We start from the raw sequence: 25,454 nt of genomic DNA, 5'->3' as shown, positions 1-25,454 counted from the left end.
GGGGGGACTTGATAGAGGTATTTAAAATTATGAGGGGGATAGATAGAGTTGATGTGGATAGGCTTTTTCCACTGAGAGTAGGGGAGATTCAAACAAGAGGACATGAGTTGAGAGTTAGGGGGTAAAAGTTTAGGGGTAACACGAGGTGGAATTTCTTTACTCAGAGTGGTAGCTGTGTGGAACGAGTTTCCAGTAGAAGTGGTAGAGGCAGGTTTGGTATTGTCACTTAAAGTAAAATTGGATAGATTTATGGACAGGAAAGGAATGGAGGGTTATGAACTGAGTACAGGTCGGTGGAACTAGGTGAGAGTAAGGGTTTGGCACAGACTAGAAGGGCCGAGATGGCCTGTTTCCGTGCTGTAATTGTTATATGGTTAATAATTGTGTTGGGGCAAATGTAACAACCAGAGATTGGAGATACCATCGGTCAGTGGTCTCTGGGAAACACTCACAGGGCCCCATAGCCAAGTGAGTGACATTCAGTCTGGAAGAGCCTGACACACCTCTGAAATGGAGGGAGCCTGTGCTCTGGAGTTAGTGTGGGTGTGTCAGAGGTGGGTACACAGACTGGGCCCTGCCGAGGGAAACTGTCTTAATGAGGCTTCCCTCCCCTACTGATAACCAACACACGTAAAGAGTCAGACCTGCAGCGGCTGTCGGTGGATGGTCCTCGATCTCGGAGCAGGCGAGAATCCCAGCATCCTGGTATGATTTAGGAGCTACAGGGAACAGAAGGGAAATAGACCAGTCAATCAAGTAGCCCACACCGTCAGGAGAAAGGGCTCGTAGACACACAGAGACAAACTTCTTCACTCAGAGTGTGGTACAACTGTGAACAAGCAGTCATCTTATTCTGAACCAGCCTGTAGCATTCTTCCAATATCAACTCTAAATGGGCTTGAGAAGCTGAGTTATGGGGAAAATTTAAATTAGGTTAGGACTTTATTCCCCAGAGCGTAAGAGAATGGGTGGAGATTTGAATTGAATTGAATTGACTACTTCTTACATCCTTCTCATAGATGGGGAGTAAAAACCTTTACATTATGTCTCTGTCTGAATGTGCAAGGTGTAAATTATTGCAATTTGTAATAAACAGTATGCACAGTAAGACATACAACAGAACAGCATTTGATAGAGCATTACAAAATTATGAGGGGCATAGATGGGGCTTTTCCTACTGAGGTTGGGTGAAACTCGAACTAGAGGTCATGGGTTAAGGGTGAAAGGCGAAATGTTTGAGAGAAACATGAGGGGGAATTGCTTCACTGCGGGAGGTAAGTGTGTGGAATGAGAAGTGGTGGGTGCGGGTTTGATTTCAACATTTCAGAGAAATTTGGACAGGTACATGGATGACAGAGGTATGGACGACTATGTGTAGGTCAATGGGAATGGGCAAAATAATAGCTCAGCATGGACTACATGGAGTGAAGGTCCTGTTTCTCTGGTGCTCCAGAGATCCCACAGTCTGAGGCAGAGCATCAGGGACCAGACAGGAGGAGAGAAAGAGAATTGAGGTACTCCACAGGAGAGGTGGCTTCACGAACTGTGAAACAGCCCAGCATGGCCGAGTTGGCAGAAGGTTCAGTAACACAATCGAGCAGAGAGAGTCTCACTGTTATTGTTTGTTGTTTCGTGGCTACAGTTCATTGCAATACGTAAAAAAAAATCTGCATAAATAGTGGGCCAAAGGGCCTGTATTGTGATGTATGTTTTCTATGTTTCTAAATTACAATAGGAAATATATATGAAACATTAAATTAAACACAGTAAGTAGCGCAAAAGAAAGAAATTAAAAACGATGTAGTGTTCGTGGGTTCATTGTCCATTCAAAAATCTGCTGGTGGAAATGGAGAAGCAGTTTCTGAAATGTTAAGCATGTGCCTTCAAGCTGCTGTACCTCCTCCTGGATGGTAACAATAAGAAGAGGGCAGGTCCTGGGTGACGGAGGCCCTCAGTGATGGATGCAGCCTTTTTGTGGTCCTTCCAGATGCGTTTGGTGCTAAGACACTAGGGCCCATGATGGTACTGGTTGAGTTTACAACTGTACAATGTACTGTGTATGTTAATCAGAATGGCTTCTTTGTTTTGTTAAGAGTAGGAATGCTTCTTTGTATGATAAGTGCTTTCTCTCGCAGTTGTTTAGCTTTAGACTTGCTGATATCGGGATTGTATTCATTTGTTGACCAATGGGGAATGATATTTTGTCTTGTGGGTCTGGGAGCGGGAGTTTTGCGGTCTTTTCAGGGGAGTCGGGAAGAAGATGCTGAGGAAGGTGGACGTGCGCTGCACTGCTCGGTCGATTACCAGGGTGGTCCCAGGTGCGAGGACGTGGAGGTCAGAGGAAAGTGACGAGAGGTCGAATGGTTCGATGGTTGAGCTCCAACAATGTGCACTGACTGAACTTTGATAAGTTGGCGCCTTTTACTTTATTTTCTTTTCCTTCATATATATTGTATTGCATAGTACTCTTTTAGTTTTAGTAAAATCTTTAAAGTGTATTCCATAATGGTATCTGGTGTGAGTTTGATATGGTGTGTGTGCGCACGGCATAAACTTGATTCTCACAGCACCTGCATGTATGGGAGGTGGGGTTGGTGAGTGGCTGGATTTCCTTTTCCCCTGTTGGGTAAGTGTTACACAACTTTCTGCAGCTCTCTCTGATCCTGTGCAATTGGACCTCCAGACCAGAGTGTGATGCTACCAGTTAGAACGCTCTCCATGGTACATCTGTAGAAACCTGCGAAAGTCTTTGGTGACACACCAAGCCTGCACAGACACCCAATGAAATGTAGCCGCTGTGGTGCCTTCTTTGCAACTGCATCAAAATGTTGTGCTCAGGACAGATCATTAGAGATGTTGACATTCAGCAACTGGAAACTTCTTACGTATTCCACTACTGATCCTTCAATGAGGTCTGGTGTGCGGTTCCCTCAGCTTTACCTTCCTACAGTCCATAATCAATTCCTTGGTCTTACTGACAATGAGTGCAAACTTGGTGTGACACCACTCAACCAGCTGATCTAACTCACTCCTGTTCGCCTCCTCGTCACTGTCTGAAATTCTGCCAATAAATAGTTGTGTCGTTGGCAAGTTCATAGGTGAAGTTTAAGCTGTGCCTCGCCACACAGTCACGGATGCAGAGAGTAGAACAGTGCACCAAGCACATATTCAGCCTGATCCCTTACCCAGCTGCTCACCAGACCTACAAAATCCAATTTCACCACTCGCGTTGGGGTTATTTAAAACAACATGCATGTTAACTGCTGTGTTGGACAACAATGTGGAGAAAGATCCAAGGAACAGTGAAGGGACAGGACTGTGGCCAGGGGTCTCCAGACAGTCAGCAGAGATCCAAGACAAATATTCCGCAAGTTTCTGAGCAGTTCTACAAGTCCGAGTCAACAATGCTGGAGGATTCCAATCAGTTTGATTGACAGTAGAGGGAGCAAGGGTTATAGAAAAGCATTCAAGAGCTACCTTACAATTTACCAATTTACTTGGCTGAGAGATAGTCACCAAGCCATGGAACAAAGAATACTGCAGTACAGTAAAGGCCCTTCAGCTCACAATGTTCCAGCCTTTTAACCTTGGGTAAGATCAATCTAACCCCTTAATTAGTCCCCATCTAATGAAGGCAATCCGACATCTGCTTTCTTAAGAAGCCTATCAACTTGCGTGGCAACTTTGAGGGATTTATGAATAAGAACCCCAAGTTCCCAGCTGCAGGACTCCCCACTCTGAGCACACGTGGATTGACGTCGCTGTGAGAATATAGAATTCTGAGCTCACTACACATTCACTCCTCTGTCCAGTATCCGATTTCGGAGCTGAGGCATAGAGGGTTTAGCAAGGATACAGCGACCATGTTAAACCATCTTAGCCAAAACAAGGTGGCAGTTATCAGGAAATGTAGAGGAGGCTTGACCCAAACACAGAGCAGTGGAATCGATTCTGCCGTGAAAGATACTCCAAATAATAGACCGCAAAATAATGAGCCACGAGGGTCACAAAACAGGAGAAAACAGAAGCGGAACACAACAGGTAACAAGGTAAACTTTAGGCAGCGAGAGTGAAAACTAGGAGCAACTGTTTGAGGCCGGCTGGTTCGATGAGCGAACAAGGAGTGTGGACAAGAACCGGGGTTAAATAGGCTGCTGGTGATGTGTCTGGAATGGGTGACAGGGGACTCCTGAGATGTGCTGCCTGTGCAGGCTGGGAGGTGACAGCGGGAGCAGGCTTGAGAGCAGTGAGGGGAATTTGCACCCATCTCTAAATCCAGGTTGGGGAGAGATACTGCCCTTGGGATGTGTGAGAGTTGTGGGCTTCAGGGGAGAAGGACAACCCCCTCCCCAGTTTGCACTGATACAAGCTCTGTGGTTCCCAGCAGTCTGATGTATCCAGCAATGAACCATCAGGGGATGTGGTATGGTGAAAGGAGTCTTAGAGATACAGCCCTAATGAGGGCAAATGGAGATGGTTGGGACTAAAGGGTCAGCATGGACAGGTAGGGCCAAATAGACCAGTTCTTTTATTTTTCAATTTTATTTTCGAGACACAGCGCGGAACAGGCCCTTCTGACTCACCAAGCGGTGCCTGCCACCCAGTGACCCAGAGATTTAACCCCAGTCTAATCACAGGCAATGTACAGCGACCAATTAACCTCTGACAGCTACGGCTTTGGGCTGTGGGAAGAAACTGGAGCAGCGGAACCCAGTGGAAACCCATGCAGTCAGTGGAGAAGATACAAACTCCTGTCAGATGGCGCTGGAAATGAGTCCATAATGCTCCAAGCTGTAATCACGTTGCTCTAGTTGCTGGGCCACTGTGGCATCTAACCCACTTTGTAACTCCACTGCCTTCAGGAGGCAGGAACAGAAATGGTGGGGAGAAAGGAGAGATTTTCCTATGGGCATCTGGAGGTAGAGAACGGAGAGAGGGAGGGAGGGAGGAAGGGGGGGAGAGAGATAGATAGAGCGAGAGAGAAAGAGAAAGCAAGATAGAGATTTAGAGAGATAGAGAGATAGAGATAGAGATATATGGAGGAGCGGTGAGAAGAGGACCGAAGACAGAAGGACACAAGAGGCAGAGTCACAGAGGCGTACAGAAAAAGAGAGACACGAATCACCAAAATAATATTGTCTGGTGCAACTGTAATGACCAGAGATCGTCAATGGTCTCTGGATGACATTCACGGGGTCCTGATTGACTGGCCCTGGAGCAATGTGAGTGGTATTCAGTCCAGCGGAGTGTGATACGCCTCTATAGTGGAGTCAGCTTGTGCTCAGGAGTTAGGGGGTGTGCCTGAGGTGGGTGCGCAGACTTTAGGGTTTGTCATGCCGAGGGAAACTGTCTACATGAGGCATCCCTCCCCTACTGATAATCGATGCATGAAACAACAGACCTGCAGTAGCGGTTGGTGGATGGTTTTCAGTCTCAGAGCAGGCTAGAATCCCAGCATCCCGGTACGATTTAGGAGCTACAGAAAGCAGAAAACCAGTCAAGCTAATGCCCAGCACATCAGGATGAACGGCACACAGACACACAGAGAAAAACTTCTTCACTCAGAGGATGGTGTGAGTGTGGAACAAGTCTGAACCGGCCCGTAGCCTTCTTCCCCTTTAATTCAGTCCGTATTCTTTCTAGATTTGGACTCAGATTCAAACATGGACAAGCAGAGTTTCTAGTATAATTAAAGAGAAATGAGAGTGGATATAGGACTGCTAGAAAATGAGGCAGGAAATATAATAACGGGGGACAAGGCAACACGAGTGAATCTGCAGATGCTGGAAATAAATAAAAACACAAAATGCTGGCAGAACTCAGCAGGCCAGACAGCATCTATGGGAGGAGGTAGTGACAACGTTTCAGGAGTGAAGTAACATGGGATGGTCGAGGGGGGATAAGAAGTGGGAGGAGGGATAAAGTAGAGAGCTGGGAAGTGATAGGCTGGAGGGAAATGGGCTGGGGGAAGGTGGAGAATTATGGGAAATAAAAGAGAAAGAAAGGTAGGGCTGGGGGGAGATTATAGTGAGGGGGGGCTCACAGGCTAAAATTATAGATAGGGATGGGGTAAGGGGGGGGCAGGGGTATCAACGGAGGTCTGTGAGTTGAATGTTCATGCCAGCAGGTAGGAGGCTACCTTGGCGGGAGATAAGGTATTGCTCCATCGACCTGCGTGTGGCCTCATCTTGACGGTAGAGGAGGCCATGGACAGACATATCGGAGTGGGAGTGGTCTGTGGAATTGAAGTGTGTGGCCACAGGGAGATCCCGCCACTGCTGGAGGACCGAGTGCTGGAGTTCGGCGAAACGGTCTCCCAGTCTGCGGCGGGTCTCCCCAATGTATAAATGGTCACATTGGGAGCACCGGATACAGTATATCATCCCAGTTGACTCGCAGGTGAAGTGGTGCCTCACCTGAAAGGACTGTCTGGGGCCTAGGATGGTGGTGAGGGAAGAAGTGTGGGGGCAGGTGTAGCACTTCTTCCGTTTGCAGGGATGAGTGCCCAGAGGGAGGTCGGTGGGGGGGGGGGGGGGGATGAATGGACAAGGGAGTCGCGTAGGGAGCGATCCCTGCGGAAAGCCGACAGTGAGGGGCGGGGAAGATGTGTCTGGTGGTGGGATCCTGTAGGAGGTGGCGGAAGTTACGGAGGATTATACGTTGGATCTGTAGGCTGGTAGGGTGATAGGTGAGGACCAGGGGGACTCTATCCCTGGTAGGCTGGCGGGGGGATGAGGTGATGGCAGAGGTGCGTGAAATACGGGAGATGTGATGGAGGGCAGAGTTGATAGTGGACGAAGGGAAGCCCCTTTCTTTAAAAAAGGAAGACATCTCCTTTGTCCTAGAATGAAAGGCCTCATCCTGAGAGTAGATGCATCAGAGGTGGAAGAATTGAGAGAAAGGGATATCATTTTTGCAGGAGACAGGGTGGGAGGAGAAATAGTCTAGGTAACTGTGAGAGTCTGTAGGTTAGAAGTAGACATCGGTGGATAGGCTGTCTCCAGAGATAGAAACAGAAAGATCTAGAAAGGGGAAGGAGGTGTCGGAAGTAGACCAGGTGAATTTGAGAGCGGGGTGAAAGTTGGAGGCGAAGTTAATGAAGTCGACGAGCTCAGCATGTGTGCAGGAAGCAGCGCCAATGCAGTCGTCGATATAGTCTGTAGGTTTGTAGTAGAGATGGTTGATGAACTAAATGAATATTTTGCGTCAGACTTCACTGTGAAAGATATTAGCAGTATGCCTGATGTTGTAGTGTGTGAAGGAAGAGAAGGAAGCTACTATTACAAGAGAGAAGGTGCTCAAAAAACTGAAAGACCTAAAGGTACATACGTCACCCAGACCAGATGAACTGCACCCTAGGCTTCTGAAAGAGGTAGCGTTAGAGTCTGTGGTGGCATGAGAAATGATCTTTCAAAAATCATTGGACTCTGGCATGGTGCCAGAGGACTGGAAAATTGCAAATGTCACTCCACTCTTTAAGAAAGGAGGAAGGCAACAGAATGGAAATTATAGACCAGTTAGCCTGACCTCAGTGGTTGGGAAGATGTTAGAGTCAATTATTAAGGATGAGGTGATGGAGTACTTGGTGACACAGGACAAGATAGTACAAAGTCAGCATGGTTTCCTTCAGGGAAAATCATGCCTGATGAACCTGTTGGAATTCTTTGAGGAGATTACAAGTAGGATAGATAAAGGGGATGCAATGGATGTTGTATATTTGGACTTTCAGAAGGCCTTTGACAAGATGCCACACATGAGGCTGCCTACCAAGTTAAGAGCCCGCTGTATTACAGGAAAGTTACTAACATGGTCAGAGCATTGGCTGATTGGTAGGAGGCAGTGAGTGGGAGTAAAAGGATCCTCGTCTGGTTGGCTGCCAGTGACGAGTGGTGTTCCACAGCGGTCAGTGTTGGGACTACTTCTTTTTATGCTGTATATAAATGATGTAGATGATGGAATTTGTTGCCAAGTTTGCAGATGATATGAAGATTGGTGGAGGGACAGGTAGTGTTGAGGAAACAGGTAGGATGCAGAATGACTTAGATTAGGAGAATGGGCAAGAAATTGGCAAATGAAATATAATGTTAGAAAATGCATGGTTATGCACTTTGGTAGTAGAATTAAATATGTGGACTATTTTCTAAAAGGGAAGAAATTCCAGGAATCTGAGATGCAGAGGGGCTTGGGAGTCCTTGTGCAGAACACCCTCAAGGTTAACTTGCAGGTTGAGTCGGTGGTGAGGAAGGCAAATGGCACATTAGTATTCATTTCAAGAGGTCTGGAATACAAGAGTACAGATGTGATGCTGAGACTTTATAAGGCACTGGTGAGGCCTCACCTTAAGTATTGTTAACAGTTTTGGGCTCCTCATCTTAGAAAAGATGTGCTGGCATTGAAGAGGGTCCAGAGGAGGTTCACAAGGATGATTCAAGGAATGAAAGGGTTATCATACGAAGAACATTCGATGGCTCTGGGTCTGTACTCGCTGGAATTCAGAAGGATGAGGGGAGATCTGCTTGAAACCTTTCGAATGTTGAAAGGCTGAGACAGAGTAAGTGTGGAAAGGATGTTTCCAATGATGGGAGAGTATAGGACAAGGGGGTACAGCCTCAGGATAGAGGGCCACCCTTTCAAAACAGAGATGAGGAGAAATTTCTTTAGCCAAAGGGTGGTGAATTTGTGGAATTTGTTGCCACATGCAGCTAGGTTGTTGGGTGTATTTAAGGTAGAGATTGAAAAGTTTTTGATTGGACATGGCATCAAAGGTTATGGGGAGAAGGCTGGGAACTAGGGTTGAGGAGGAGAAAAAAAAAGATCAGCCATGATTGAATAGTGGAGCAGATTCAATGGGCCAGTTGGGCTAATTCTGCTCCTATATCAGAATCAGTTTAAATATGACTGGCACACTGTATGTCGTGAAATCTGTTGTTTTGTGGTAGCAGTCCATTGTAATACATAACAGTGAAAAAACCCGAAAAATTACAATATGAAGTATATACAAAAATATAATTAGTAACGCAAGAGAGGAAAAAGTAGTGAGGTCGTCTTCATGGGTTCAATGTCCATTCAGAGATCTGATGTTGGAGGGGAAGAAGCTGCTTCTGAACCATTGAGTGTGTGTCTTCGGTCTCCTGTATCTCCTCCCTGATGCTAGCAATGAGAATAGGGCATATCCTGGGTGATGGGGGCCTTTAGACATGGATGCTGTCATTTTGAGGCTTCGCCTTTTGAAGGTGTCCTGGATGCTGGGGGTAGGGAGAGGGGCTACTGCCCATGACGGAGCTCACTGAGTTTACAACTTTCTCCAAGCCTGTGTGTGAAGTGGTCTCCGTACCAGATGGTGATGCAGCCAATCAGAATGCTCTCCACAGTACCTCTGTAGAAATTTGTCAGTGTCTTTGGTGACATACCAAACTCCTAATAAAATATAGTTGCTTTGTAATTGGACCAGCGTAGATATTCAGAGACATTGCCACTCAGGAACTTGAAACTGCTCGCTCAGCTGATTTATCTCATCACCATCTGAGCTTCTGCCAGCTCTGCCTAGCCACACAGTCACAGATGCAGAGAGTAGAACAGTGAACTAAGCACGTATTTTGCCTGATCCCTCACCCAGCTGCTCACCAGAACTACAAAATCATGTTGGAGTTATTTAAAACAAAAAGCATGATAATGACAGGCATTGATCGTGTGGATAGTCAGAGGCTTTCTTCCAGGGCTGAAATGGCTAACACGAGAGGGCTTAGTTTTAAGGTGTTTGGAAGTAGGTACAGAGGAGATGTCAGGGGTACGTTTTTTTTACGCAGAGAGTGGTGAGGGCATGGAATGGGCTGCTGGCTGTGGTTGTGGAGGCAGAAACGATAGGGTCTTTTAAGAGACTCCTGGATGGATACATGGAGCTTAGAAAAATAGAGGGCTATGGGTAAAGCCTAGGTAGTTCTAAGGTAGGAACAGCCTTGTGGGCGGAAGGGCCTGCATTGTGCTGAACGTTTTCTATGTTTCTAACTGCTGTGTTGGACAATAATGTGGAGAAGGATCAATAAATGAAGGCCTTGTGTTGTACCAAAGAACAGTGAAGGGACAGGATTGTGGCCGGGGGTCCCCAGACAGTCAGCAGAGATCCAAGGCAATTACTCAGCAGGTTTCTGAGCAGTTCTACAAGTCCGAGTCAACAGTGGTGGCGGATTCCAATCAGCTTGGATAGTGGCAGTAGAGGGAGCAAGGGTTACAGAACAGCATTCAAGAACTACCTTAACACCACTGTGAAACAGCACTAAAACTAACTTTACTTGGGTGAGAGATAGAGTCAGCAAGCCATGGAACAAAGAACATAGCAGTACAATCAAGGCCCTTCAGCTCACAATGTTCCCGCCGTTTAATCTTTCCCTCCCACACAGCCCACCGTTTTTCTATCAGACATGATAGATTGAATTGGTACTGTAATATATCGAGCTTCAGAACTTAATCCCCATCTAATGAAGGCAATCCGACATCTGCTTTCTTAAGAAGCCTATCAACTTGCGTGGCAACTTTGAGGGATTTATGGATAAGAACCCCAAGTTCCCAGCTGCAGGACTCCCCACTCTGAGCACACGTGGATTGACGTCGCTGTGAGAATATAGAATTCTGAGCTCACTACACATTCACTCCGCTGTCCAGTATCCGATTTCGGAGCTGAGGCATAGTGAGGCATAGAGGGTTTAGCAAGGATACAGCGACCATGTTAAACCATCTTAGCCAAAACAAGGTGGCAGTTATCAGGAAATGTAGAGGAGGCTTGACCCAAACACAGAGCAGTGGAATCGATTCTGCCGTGAAAGATACTCCAAATAATAGACCGCAAAATAATGAGCCATGAGGGTCACAAAACAGGAGAAAACAGAAACGGAACACAACAGGTAACAAGGTAAACTTTAGGCAGGGAGAGTGAAAACTAGGAGCAACTGTTTGAGGCCGGCTGGTTCGATGAGCGAACAAGGAGTGTGGACAAGAACTGGGGTTAAATAGGCTGCTGGTGATGTGTCTGGAATGAGTGACAGGGGACTCCTGGGATGTGCTGCCTGTGCAGGCTGGGAGGTGACAGCGGGAGCAGGCATGAGAGCAGTGAGGGGAATTTGCACCCATCTCTAAATCCAGGTTGGGGAGAGATACTGCCCTTGGGATGCGTGAAAGTTGTGGGCCTTGGGAGGACAAATCCCTCCCTAGTTTATACTGGCAGTTCTGATGTGTCTAGCAATGAAACATCAAGGGATGTGGTATAGTGTAAGGAGTCTTAGAGATACGGCCCTCATGGGGTTGGTCGGAATAAAAGGTCAGCATAGACAGGTTGGGTCAAAGGGCTTGGTTCTTTTATTTTTTAATTTTATTTTAGGGATATGGAGCAGATCTGGTCCTTCTGTCTCACTGATTTAACACTAGACTAATTACAGGACAATTTACAATGACCAATTAACCTACTAACCAGTGCGTCTTTGGACTGTGGGAGGAAACTGGGCACCTTTAGGAAACCTACACAGTTCATGGGAACAACATAGAAGCTCCCGACAGACGGCACAGGAATTGAACTCTGAACTCTAGAACTCCCCGAGCTGTGGATGAACCAGGAGGTACATTGTCTGCTGAAGGCTAGATCTGTGGCATTCAAGTCTGGCGACCCAAGCCTGTACCAGAAAAAACCAGTTATGATTTGCGGAGGACTATTTCAAGAGCAAAGGGACAATTTTGAACAAGGTTGGAGGCGACATTGGATGCACGGCAACTCTGACAGGGTCTGCAAGACACTACTTCCTACAAAGCGAAACCCAATAGCATGAATGGCAGCAATGCTTCACCTCCAGATGAACTCAATGGCTTCTATGCTCACTCTGAAAGGAGAACACAACTACAGCTGCACATGATGACCCTGTGATCTCCGTGTCAGAGGCCAATGTTAGGCTGTCTTTAAAGTGAGAGAACCCTCACAAGGTGGAAGGTCCTGATGGAGTTCCTGGTCTGAAATCCTGTGGCAACCAACCAGCGGGAGTATTCAAGGACATTTTCAACCTCTCACTGTTATGGGCGGAAGTTCCCACTTGCTTCAAAAAGGCTACAATTATACCAGTGCCTAAGAAAAATAATGTGGGCTCCCTTAATGATTATCACCCGATAGCACTCACATCGACAGTGAGGAAATGCTTTGAGAGGTTGGTTACGACTAGACTTCTGTCTCCGCAAGGACCTGGACCCATTGCAATTTGCCTATCGCCACAATAGGTCAGTGGCAGATGCAATCTCAATGGCTCTCCACACGGCTTTAGACCACCTGGACAACACAACACCTACGTCAGGATGCTGTTCATCAACTATAGCTCAGCATTTAATACCATCATTCCCACAATCCTGATTGAGAAATTACAGAACCTGGGCCTCTGTACCTCCCTGTGTAATTGGATCCTCGACTTCCTAACCGGAAGACCACAATCTGTGCGGATTGGTGAATACATATCCTCCTCGCTGATGATCAACACTGGCACACCTCAGGGGTGTGTACTTAGCCCACTGCTCTACTCTCTATATACATATGACTGTGTGGCTAGGCATAGCTCAAATACCATCTATAAATTTGCTGATGATACAACCATTGTTGGTAGAATTTCAGGTGGTGACGAGAGGGTGGACAGGAGTGAGATATGCCCATTTGCGGAGTGGTGTCGCAGTAACAACCTGGCACTCAGCTTCAGTAAGACGAAAGAGCTGATTGTGGGCTTCAGGAAGGGTAAGACAAAGGAACGCATGCCAATCCTCATAGAGGGAATAGAAGTGGAGAGAGTGAGCAGCTTCAAGTTCCTGGTTGTCAGGATCTAACCTGGTCACAACATATTAATGTAGTTATAAAGAAGGCAAGACAACAGCTATACTTTATTAGGAGTTTGAGGAGATTTGGCATGTTAACAAATACACTCAAAAACTTATATAGTTGTACCATGAAGAGCATTCTGACAGGCTGTATCACTGTCTGGTATGGAGAGGTTACTGCACAGGACTGAAAGAAGCTGCAGAGGGTTGTAAATCTAGTCAGCTCCATCTTGGGTACTATCCTACAAAATATCCAGGACATCTTTAAAGAGCAGTGTCTCAGAAAGGCAGCATCCATTATTAAGGACCTCCAGCACCCAGGGCATGCCCTTTTCTCACTGTTACCATCAGATAGGAGATACAGAAGCCTGAAGGCACACACTCAGTGATTCACGAACAGCTTCTTCCCCTCTGCCATCCAATTCCTAAATGGACATTGAATCTTTGGACACTACCTCACTTTTTAAAAAAATATACAGTATTTCTGTTTTTGCACATTTTAAAATATCTATTCAATATACATAATTGATTTACTTGTTCATTTATTATTATTATTTTATTTAGTATTATTATTGTTTTTTCTCTGCTAGATTATGTATTGCATTGAACTGCTGCGTTGAAATTTCATGTCACAAGCCGGTGATAATAAACCTGATTCCGTAATCATGCTGTGCTAACTGCTACACTACCGTGGCACCCAACTCACTGTAACTCCACTGCCATTAAGAGGAAGGAACGAGGGGAGAATGGCTTTGGCTACCTGTGGATGTCTGGGTCAGGGTCTCCGTGTTGGTACTGGCGTCCCTCCTCTCCTCAGCATTCTTCCTGGTGGATGCAAAGCAGTGCAGTTCTGCAGCAGTTATAAAGGGGTAGCTCGGCAAGTCCTGGTCAGACTGGAAGGAAACACTCGGACCTGCACGGGTTCAATGCAACATTCAGGACTTCAGTAACAGCAGCAGCACACAGGGGGCAAATGGGGATGCTGGGATCTCTGTGGGGTGGTGAGGGGAGAGATGTAGGGGTAGTGGGAGGGTCACTGTGGGGTTACGTGAGAGGTGAAGGAGAGCTGACAATGGGTGGAGATGGGGTAACAGTGTGTATTGTGGGGGGGGGAACTGAGGGTGGGGAGGTATAACGGGATGGTGGAGTGAAACTGGGGTAACAAAGGGATACTGGGGAGGGGAAAGGGAATGGCTGGATAGGGACAGTGGAGTGAGGAAGGTAGGGAGAGGGAAAAGGCTTGTGGAGAGGAGAGTAGGAAGATGGAATGGTGGGATTGTGGGCAAGGAGAGGGTCAGAGAAGCACGAGGCGGGGAAGTGGAAGAGCAGTCCAATGGATTGTTAAAGGGTGAGGTGGGGAGGAAGGCATCAGACTCACCTCGCGGGATGGTCCCACATTCCGAAGGATCAGGTTCAGGCAGAACATCGACTGTTTCAGGTGGAACATCGACAGTTTCAGGTGGAACATCGACAGTTTCAGGTGGAACATCGACTGGTTCCTTCTGTTAAACACATATCACCCAAGTATTCAGCAGCCAGCACGTCCCAGCACAGATGCCCATTCCTAGACATCAGAGAGACCCACCCACAAACCAGGCACTTCACTCTGCCCACCACAGATGTCTGGAGCTTCTGATCCCCAGGTATTCAACTCCAAAAACCGCCCTGCCTGTGCTTGGCTTCTCCACTGCCAGAAGGGGGGGGGGGGGGGGGGAAGCTACATGCAAACCAGAGAAATAGCCTCTCACAACCCAACGGCACAAATATTGTATGTTCCACTTCCTGGTGACCCGCTCCCCTCTGTCCTTTCCCTCTCTCCTCCCTCCCACACCCACTCTAACCCTGCTTCCTTCCCCTCCTCCACCCATCATCTGTCCATCACCCATACACCCCTCCGAACACTCTCCCTATCTATCCAGTCCCTCCCACACCCACTCTAACCCTGCTTCCTTCCCCTCCTCCACCCATCATCTGTCCATCACCCATCCACCCCTCCGAACACTCTCCCTATCTATCCAGTCCCTCCCACACCCACTCTAACCCTGCTTCCTTCCCCTCCTCCACCCATCATCTGTCCATCACCCATACACCCCTCCGAACACTCTCCCTATCTATCCAGTCCCTCCCACACCCACTCTAACCCTGCTTCCTTCCCCTCCTCCACCCATCATCTGTCCATCACCCATCCACCCCTCCGAACACTCTCCCTATCTATCCAGTCCCTCCCACACCCACTCTAACCCTGCTTCCTTCCCCTCCTCCACCCATCATCTGTCCATCACCCATCCACCCCTCCGAACACTCTCCCTATCTACCCAGTCCCTCCCACACCCACTCTAACCCTGCTTCCTTCACCTCCTCCACCCATACACCCCTCCGAACACTCTCCCTATCTACCCAGTCCCTCCCACACCCACTCTAACCCTGCTTCCTTCCCCTCCTCCACCCATACACCCCTCCGAACACTCTCCCTATCTACCCAGTCCCTCCCACACCCACTCTAACCCTGCTTCCTTCCCCTCCGAACACTCTCCATCTGTTCCATACTCCCACCTCCTCTGCTATCAGCCTTTGCCAACCCACCACACCAATCCTCTCAGACCAACAGGTTTTGCACTCACTCTGCTTTCGGCTGGGGGAGAGGGTGGGTCAGGGTTGCTCACAGATTGCTTGGGTTGTGATGCTTTATGAACTGTCTTCTCTGTTCTTCGTCTCTCTCGTCGCCTCAGCCTGGGGAAATAAAGAGCTGTGAATGTTGGTCCCTGACCTCCATAATGTCACTTCCCATTCCAATCTTCTTCCCTGCTGAAACCCTTTTCTGTCCACACTTCCTCTGGTCTCTACCTAGACTGTGTGGAGATCCCTTCTATGTCCCCATCTCTTGTTGCTTGTCGGTTGGCTGCCTGCACCCTTTCAACCATGACTCCCCTCCCCACCCCACCCCCGTCCCTAAGCCACCTCAAAGAGTGTCAGAGCAGCCGAGGCAGCTATGGTTTACTCAGCCCATGCACGTTCCCACCTCTGTTTCCCATTGCACTGAGAGCTGGGCTCGAACGGCTGCAGATTCACCCTCAGCAGGTGGAAGGTTTCAGCTCGTGTCCCTCCTGGGCTTTGTTGAGCTCGGTGCAGACGGCCTTGTTCAAAGGCAATAATGTCCTGAGCTGGGACCAACCTTGGCGGGTGGAGCACAGACATCTGAAACAGAGGACAATACAACAGTAGTGCTGTGTCATACCGAATGATGAGAAACCATAAACAAGACAAAATCGCAAATCCGAGCAACACATACAAAATACTGGAGGAATTCAGCAGGCCAGGCAGCATCTTTCTTTCTCAATCTTTTTATTAAGTTTCCAATTAACAAACATATCAATATTGTTACTGATATAGAGATCAGGAACACATTAATAACAGTTAACATGTAGAAACACATATTCCAAGTAACAAATAGAGTCTAACCTCCCAATCTTTTAGTAATTAACCATGAGAAAGATCATTATAAAAAGAAAAGAGAAAAAAACCCAAACTAAAACAAACTAAACTAAACAAAAACAAACAAAGATTGAGCTGCCATATTTTGTCAGTTAAAATTATAATTTGTCGTTAACTCCGCTCCTCTATACATAAAAAATTACTGAATAAAGGATTCAGAAAGGGTCAACTTACATCATATGAAAATATTGAATAAATGGCTTCCAAGTTTCTTCAAATTTAACTGAGGCAATCCAAAAAATTAACGGCCAGAAGATCCATTTTACTTAAATGGAAAGATTCCAACCCACCTACCACTTTTCAATGGTCTTCCCAGCGATTGCATGTCTAAATTTAGAAAAAATTAGGAGCAGTACTATGGACCCCTCAATTAAATTTGAATAAACTTCCTTCCTTTTTTGATTTCTGTAAATATTTCTTACTTAACCTGGGATTTCTATGTTGCCATATATGTGAAGAAATTTTAGAATCAATAGTATCAAAAAAAAAGATTTAGAAATGAAAATTGATACTGCCTGAAATAGGCACAGAAATTTAGGTAAAATAAACATCTTAATAGCATTAATTCTACCAATCAAAGATAGGACAGTGGGGACCATTTAGTAAACAGTTGTTTAACACAATCAATTAAAGGTAAAAAATTAACTTTAAATATATCCTTATATTTCTTAGTAATTTTAACCCCCAAATAAGTAAAATAATCAGTAGCCAATCTAAATGGTGATTGTCTATAAATAGGGATTTGCATATTTAGTGGGAAAAGCACACTCTTATCAAGATTCAATTTATACCCAGAAAAACTACTAAACTGGCCAAGTAGAGTTATTACTGCAGGAATGGATTTCTCTGGGTTAGAAATATATAATAACAGGTCATCTGCATATAACGATATTTTATGCGTCCCGTTCCCACGAATAATGCCAAATATATTAGGTGAATCACGAATAGCAATTGCCAAAGGCTCCAGAGCAATATCAAATAATAGAGGACTTAAAGGACAGCCCCGTCTAGTACCTCGAAAAAGCCTAAAAAAAGGGATCTCTGATTATTGGTAAATACGGCAGCCAAGAGTGTATGATGTAACAGTTTAATCCAAGATATAAATTTTGAACTGAAATTAAATTTCTCAAGTATATTAAATAAATATTCCCATTCAAGTCTGTCAAAGGCCTTCTCAGCGTCAAGCAAAGTAACACATTCTGGAGTATTAGCTGAAGTAGTGTATACAATGTTCATTAACCTCCTAACGTTAAAATGTCAATAACAATTTTTAATAGATCCTGTCTGATCCTCAGAAATAATCTGAGGCAATACTTTCTCTAATCTAATTGCTAATATTGTGGAAAAGACTTTAGAATCCACATTCAACAAAGATATAGGCCTATATGATGTACATTCAATGGGATCTTTATCTTTTTTTTTAGGAATTAAGGAAATAGATGCTTCACAAAAGGATTGTGGTAATTTACTTACTAATAAAGCATCTTTAAAAACGTTACATAACCAAGGAGAGTAAATCTGAAAAGGTTTTAAAAAATTCAGCTATATAACCACCTGGACCGGGTGCTTTAGATTCAAGATTCAGAAACTTTATTGTCATTCTAACCGTACATCAGCTCTGCAGGGCAGAATGAGACAGCGTTTCCCAGGGGCAAGTGCAATCATAACATAACAAACACAACAATAAATAATAAACACAACAATGAATAGTAAAACATAACAGCCACATGTCGGTTAAAATCAAGTTATAAGTTTCCAGTGCGAGTTAAAAGTGTCCAAAACAGAGACAGGTAGAGCAGTTATTTAGCAGTCTGACTGCCTGAGGGAGGAAGCTGTTTAGTAGCCTTGTGGTTTTTGTTTTGATGCTCCTGTAACGTTTGTCTGATAGCAGAAGAACGTAACAGTTTATGGAGAGGGTGTGAGGGGTCTTTAATGATGTATCGTGTCTTCTGGAGGCATCGACTCTAAAAGAGTCGATGTACCTGAGTTTAATCGAAAAAATTGCCTTCTTTATTTCCTCTTCAGTAATGGGTGCATCTAATACTAAACGTTCATCAACTGGTAATTCTGGAAAATTTAGTTTCCTTAAAAATTCATGCATTATAGTAGTATAATCGGGAAATTCTGATTGATATAAATTAGTATTAAATTCTTGAAAAGATTTGTTAATTTCATCAAAACACCATCCCGTCTACGAACTTTATTAATCTGACATTTCGCCAAAGCAGCTTTCAATTGATTAGCCAACAATTTATCCGATTTGTCACCATGTATATAGAATTGACTCCTAGATTCAAATAATTGGTTTTCAATCGGAGATGTTAATAACAAACTATGTTGCATCTGAAGTTCAACTCTCTCTTTATAAAGCTCCAAATTGGAAGCAATAGAATATTTTTATCAATATATTTAATATTATCAGCCAATGAACGTCTCACTATTAATTCATTTTTTCAATCCAGCAGAATATGGAATAATTTGTCCGCGGATATATGCTTTAAAGGTATCCCATAATATCCCACTGGAAATTTCTTCTGTTGAATTAGATGAAAAGAAGAATAGAATCTGTTCTTTAATGAAATTAACAAAATTTAAATCCTGAAGCAAAATAGAGTTGAACCGCTATTGTCTAGTACTAAAAGTTACATCACTAAATTTAATTGATAATTTCAGAGGTGCATGGTCAGAAATGGCGATTGCATCATACTCACAGGTGGTGACAGACGAAACTAAACGAGAATCAATAAAGAAGTAATCGATTCTAGTGTAATTATGATCAACATGGGGAAAAAAGAGAACTCTTTATCATTGGGATGTAAAAACCTCCAAATTTCTAAAATTCCCGTGTCAACTAAGAAGGAATGAATAAAAGTAGCAGATTTATTTGGAAGTATGTGATTGGGCGCAGACCTATCCAACATAGGATTCAAACAACAATTAAAATCTCTGCCCATTATTAACCTATATTCATTGAAATTGGGAAGAGATATAAATAGCTGCTTAAAAGAATTCAGGATAGTCTGTATCTGGTTCATAAACATTAGCCAAAACTACTTTTTGGTTATAAAGTAAACCAGTAATTAATAGAAATCTACCATATGGATCTGAAATTATGTCATAATGAACGAATGAGATCGAAGGGTCTATAAAAATGGAAAAACCTTTCATTTTGGTCGAAGAATCAGAGTGAAACTGTTTTTCCTTTCCAAAACCTAACAAAAACGCTGATTATCCTCCTTCCTCACATGAGTCTCCTGCGCAAATATAATCTGAGCATTTAATCTATGAAAAACCTTGAAAATCTTCTTCCGTTTAATTGGATGATTCAAACCATTCATGTTCCATGAAACAAAGTTAATAACATTATCCATTTTCCTTAAATAAACCATATGGTATGTAAAGGGTTAACCAAGTTGCATAGGAAACTCATGAACCAGGAAGAGGAAAAAAGTTTAAAGAGGAACCAGAAGTTACGACAATGCAGACATTTCTGTAGTTTCAAGGCAGCCCAAATGAAGAATACTAGTCTAACAAAAGACCCCGCCCCCTCCCCCAAAGGCAAGAAACCTGGCAAATAGGCAGCCAGGAAGCTATCTAAGACCCGCCTAACCCCCCATCTCTCTCATGGCAAGTCTCCAAATTTTAAGAGAAAGAAAGAGTACATTCTTCATAGTAATTAATCACCAAGTCTTAATAATTTTCTAAAATGAACAATTATAAATAAAAAAGAAAAATAATAAAGGAAAAGGAAGAAAACTTTAATATAAAACAGACATAACCCAAAACAAAGTATCCAAAACATCAGCCCAAGGACACGGTTTCACGAACTTAAAATGTCCGACTCTATAAGCTAATTATTAACTAATAAACCCCATGTATACAGATACATAGAAACGGAAAATTGATTAAGCATCCGAGCTCTCTTCAAGAAATTGTTTTACATCTTCCACTGATCTGAACCATTTAAATGATTTCTCGGGTAAGACCACTCTTAAGCCGGCTGGGTGCAGCAGAGCCGGTCGAAGATTCCTTTGTTAACATTGCGACATGACTTCTTTAAAACGCACTCTTTCTTGCATTACCTCGGGACAATAATCTTGAACCAAACAAAACTTGAGATTCTGATATTCAATAATTCCTTTACGACGAGCAATTCGAATTAAGCGCTCCTTTGTACTCACATAGTGAAACCGAAGAATAACATGATGTGGTTTTAACTCTTTTGGTGGTTTAAATTTTAACGACCTGTGTGCTCGATTGAGTATCGGGGGGTGAGTTAAAAACCTCCGATCTGTGTTAAGAATTTAGAGAAAAATTCAGTAAGGTCCCCGCTCTCGACGTCTTCATTGAGACCTACTATTCACATATTCTGTCTGCGACTGCGACTCTCCAAATCGATAATCTTAGCTATATACTGCTCCAGTGTGCGAGTAGTCAAATTTAATTTCTTTTCAAAAGAGTTCATTCTGGAATCCCTCTGATTCCCAGCTTCAGTAAGCTGGGTAATTTGCCGACGTTGTATTGTGTTCTCTTCTTCGAGTGCTTCCAGTTTGCCTTTATTCTCCTTCAGCATTATTTCCAATGCAGCGAAACTTTTATCAAGTTTTTCATCCAATACAGCGAATCTTTTATCCAATAAGTTCGAAATAGCTTGTAAAGTAGGTTGAGGCTGTGTTGGCGGACCTTCTTTCTTCCTGTTTCCATTACTGGTTTCTTTGCCTTCAGCTAATGCCTTTCTTGTACTGGAAGTCATTTCCATCGTTAAACTTCAAATTTCAAACATATAAAGATGTTAAAGACACCTTGATACATATAATAAAGGGGAGATTAGGACATTGAAAAATGACCGGAGCCGAGCCAAAAATGCGACCTACTCCATCTAGCGCCACCAAGACAGTCTGGCAGCAGCTATTGAAAAAAGCTCAGCTGACATTTTGAGGCGAAACCCTTCAGTTATCTTATGCATTTGTATTTATTGTGTTTATTATTATTATTATTATATTCTTTATCTTATTGTTTTTTGTGCTGCATCAGATCTGGATTAACAATTATTTTGTTCTCCCTTAAACTGTGTACTGGAAATGACATTAAATCATTTTGAATCTTGTAAGTGGGACAGAGCAATGGTAGATGGAATTTAATTCTGAATTTTTAATTTAATTCTCTCTGAGGAGAGTGAAGGGCATGACAAGGCACAGAAAATGTCATGTTTATCCACTACAACCAAGGAACACCCAGTTTGTACCACTGGATCTGGACCTCTGATGAACTGCCCCAGAGCAATGGCTTTTCCACTTCAAAAACAGGTTTTCTGCCATTGTAGTTAATGAAAGACACCATCATGACTCTTAACGTTCAAGCTCCTTAGAGACAGTGGCAGGAATCGAACCCAGGTCACTGGTGCTGTAATAGTGTTTGCTAACCACTACACTATTGGGCCATAATACAGTTTAGAGTCTGATGATGGTAGGACTCTCGTGAATGACAAGACCCTAGTTCCCTGGGGTAAAAGGGTATAAGAACAGCCCTGTAAAGCAATGATTTGCCACAGCTGGAGTACTGGGTGTAGTTCTGCTTACCTCAAGAATGAGGCGACTACATGGGGAAGGTACAGAAGAGATTCACCAGAATGTTGTCTGGAATGGAACACATCAGTTATGAGGAGAGATGGGGTAAGCTGGCTCTGTTTACCCAGGAGTGGAGGACGATGTGGGGGACCTGATAGAGGAGCATGGACATGGTAGACAGTAGAAGTGTTTGTCCATGGCTGGGATAGTTAAGACCAGAATGAATTTAAGTTGAGGAGTCAGAAGCTGGAATGTGGAACTCACGGCCTGAGAATGTTTTTTGAGATTGACAGTTCCACAATATTTAGCAAGCACCTGGACAAATATACAGATTGATAAAGCTGTGGACCGTGTACTGTGGAAGGAAATTTGTGACAGACTCTGGACCACATACTCTATAAAGAAATTTGTGACAGACTTTCGACCATGTAGTCTATAAAGAAATTTGTGACAGACTGCTGACCACGTACTGTGGAAGGAAATTTGTGACAGACTTTCGACCACGTACTCTATAAAGAAATTTGTGACAGACTGCTGACCACGTACTGTGGGAGGAAATTTGTGGCGGACTGTGTACCACGTACTCTATAAAGAAATTTGTGGCAGACTCTGGACCATGTACTGTGGAAGAAAGTTTGGTGGGCATGGACCCATTTGGCCAAAGGGCCTGTCTTTGTGCCGTATACTCTGTGGTGGAGTGGATCACAGGGCAGCCAGAGAACCTTTCAATAACCAGCTTAGATATCTTTCTAGCTCTTGTTGTGGCACATGTTGGGAGAAGTCTGGCTGAGTCCCACAATCACTGGCCACTTTCTTGATGTCTTCCTAGGCTCCCTCCCCGACCCCTACCCAGGCCACCGCCCCTGACCCCTGTACATCCCACCTCCCACATGGCCTCCAGCCTTACCTGGGGTTCCAGACAGCGGCTGTTGTAGCAGAGTGGGGTTGCTGGAAGCTTCTGTTGTGTGGGGAGGCAGTGGGCCAGAGAGAGTGGGAAGAGCGGGGTGTGTGCAGGCTGAGGGAGGTGGAGGAGAGGCAGGGCTCGCCGCGGGGGGTAGAGGCTGTGCGGAGGGAGGCTCCGGGGTCTTCCTGCCCTCAGTGAGAGCTGGTCTCTGGTCAGGCTCTCCCTCCACCAACCATCCTCAGCCCGGCTGGGCATCTCTGTCTTGTATGCAGCTGTGTTCAGGTGAGGGGGAATGGAGGGCTGTGACCCAAGGGTAGGGGGTGCCCAGGCCTCTCGTGGCGGAGGGATGGTGGATGGGGGATGTCTCAGCTGACCCTGGGGTGGTAGGTGCAGCAGTGGGAGCCCAGGGCTGGAACAGGGCCTGGGAATTGGCTGCCAGGGGGCTCCATGACCGCCTGGGAGTAGAGGCTGGGGCAGAGTCGTATGCAGGACCTTGGGGAGCCATTGTCCTCCACCCACACCAGCGTCTTCAGGCCTCGGGTGGGCTGGTAAATTCTCTGAGCTCTGGAAATGAAAGGAGAATATCAGTACATTGGTTTAAAGGACCATGTCCTCATAAAAAACACCTTTTGCTGCAGAGATGAATGTGGAATAAACCCAGGGGGAGAGAGAGGGGGCAGTGCGATCAGTCTGGGGTATGGGGGAGCCATATGGCTGGAAAATATACGCTCACTATTAAGCCACTTGGCTCATCATGAAAACATGGCCAAATTTTATTCAACCCCATTCTCCTGCCTTCTTCCTGTAACCCTCAACCCTTTGACTAATCAGGTACCTCTAAAAATGGTGGATACACCCAGGCCAATGGTGGGGAGGGTAAAGCGCATCGACACAAGAAAGCTGCATCCATCATCAAGGACCTTACCATCCAGGCCATGCTCTCTTCTCACTGCTGCCATTGGGAGAGGGGAACAGGAGCTTCAGTTCCCACACTGCTAGGTTCAGAAACAGCAGGTTCCCTCCCGAACCAGTGTGGATAACTTCACTCACCTTAACACTGAACTGATTCTATAACCTACGGACTCACTTTCAAAGGTCTACAACTCATGTTCTTATCATTTATGTATATATGTATTTACTTATTTATTCTGTATTTGCACAGGTTGTTATTTTGCACATTGATTGTCAGTCTTCCTGTATTTGTCACCGATTTTGTTGCACAGTATTTCTTTGTTCCACTGTTAATGCTTGCAGTAAAAGTAACTCGGGGTAGTTTTTGGTGAAGTACTTTGTTAATAAAATTTACTTCAACTTGAATCACTGCCTTAAATACCTCCATGCCTCTACAGCCATCTGTGGCAATGAATTCCACAGATTCATAATTGTCTGGCTAAAGAAATTCCTCCTCATCTCAGTTTTAAAGTGATAACATTTTCGTCAGAGGCTGTGCCCTGAGATCCCACTCTCCTCCTGAAGTAACCTGTCCACTCAGATCCCAGACTCTCCTCCCGATGGAAACATCCTCTTCATGTCCCACATGAATCACAAACTCTTCCACTGAAGGAAACATCCTCTCCATATCAACTCAGATCCTAGACCCTCCTCCCAATGGAAACATTCTCTCCATGATCACTTGGATTCCAGTCTCTCTTCATGATGGAAACATCTTCTACGTGTCCACAAATCCCAGACTCCCTCTGACGGAAACATCCTCTCCATTTTCACTTGGATCCCAGACTTTCTCACTGATAGGAAAATCCTCTCCATGTCCACTCAGATCTTAAACTCTCCTCCTGATGGAAACCACCTCTCCATGATCACTTGGATTCCAGACTGTCTTTACGATGGAAACATCTTCTCCATGTCCACGGATCCAAGACTGTCCCTGTGATGGAAACATCCTCTCCATGTCCACTCGGATCCTAGACTCAAACCTCCTCTCTATCCAGGCCTTTCAGTATCCAGTAGATTTCAGTGAGATTCCCCCTCATTCTTCTAAAAATCCAGCAGGTGTAGGCCCAGAGCCATCAAACACTTCTCATACATTAACCTTTTTATTCCTGGATTCATTCTCATGAACCTCCTCTGCAACCTCTCCGATGCCAATACGTCTATCCTTAGATAAAAGGCCCAAAACTGCTCACAATATTCCAAATGCAGTATGATCAACACCTTCTAAAGCCTTAGCATTACAGACAGACATACTTTATTACATCCTTTGCTTGAGCAAAGCAGACACAAAATGCTGGTGGAACTCAGCAGGTTAGACAGTATCTATAGAGTTGAATGAATGTTGACTTTTCGGGCTAAGCCTTCACTTGTTGGATAATCAATGCCAGGGGTGAGTAACAGAGCCACCTTTCAACAGGACAGCGATTGAGATTTAAAAGGCAGAGCTTTGAGGCAGTTTCTCTGACTGGAGGAAGAGCAACCTTTTAACATAGAAACTTACAGCACATTACAGGCCATTCGGCCCACAATGTTGTGCTGATCATGTAACCTACTCTAGAGGCTGCCTAGAATTTCCCTACTGCATAGCCCCATATTTTTCTAAGCTCCATGTACCCATCTAAGAGGATCTTAAAAGCCCCTATTGTACCCACTTCCATCACTGCCGCTGGCAGTGTATTACATGCACCCACTAATCTCTGTGTGAA

The 25,454-nt window shown here is 44.8% G+C and overlaps 1 protein-coding gene across 1 annotated transcript in view; it reads right to left on the bottom strand.

Moving 5' to 3' along the window:
• Nucleotides 1-25,454, bottom strand: part of cplane1 (ciliogenesis and planar polarity effector 1) — a 349,043-nt gene that overhangs the window by 91,082 nt on the left and 232,507 nt on the right. The window contains exons 33-39 of the mRNA XM_073047849.1: nt 22,801-23,361; nt 15,854-16,029; nt 15,456-15,564; nt 14,213-14,336; nt 13,595-13,747; nt 5,402-5,476; nt 645-719 (exon numbers count right to left, since the gene is read on the bottom strand). Coding sequence (XP_072903950.1) covers nt 645-719; nt 5,402-5,476; nt 13,595-13,747; nt 14,213-14,336; nt 15,456-15,564; nt 15,854-16,029; nt 22,801-23,361 — 1,273 coding nt within the window. The remainder of the gene's footprint in view (nt 1-644; nt 720-5,401; nt 5,477-13,594; nt 13,748-14,212; nt 14,337-15,455; nt 15,565-15,853; nt 16,030-22,800; nt 23,362-25,454) is intronic.

The sequence above is a fragment of the Hemitrygon akajei genome, chromosome 6 (assembly GCF_048418815.1).
Source record: "Hemitrygon akajei chromosome 6, sHemAka1.3, whole genome shotgun sequence".
Classification (NCBI taxonomy): domain Eukaryota; kingdom Metazoa; phylum Chordata; class Chondrichthyes; order Myliobatiformes; family Dasyatidae; genus Hemitrygon; species Hemitrygon akajei.
The sequence above is the reverse complement of the archived record's forward strand: the minus strand, read 5'-3'. Positions and strand labels throughout refer to the sequence as shown.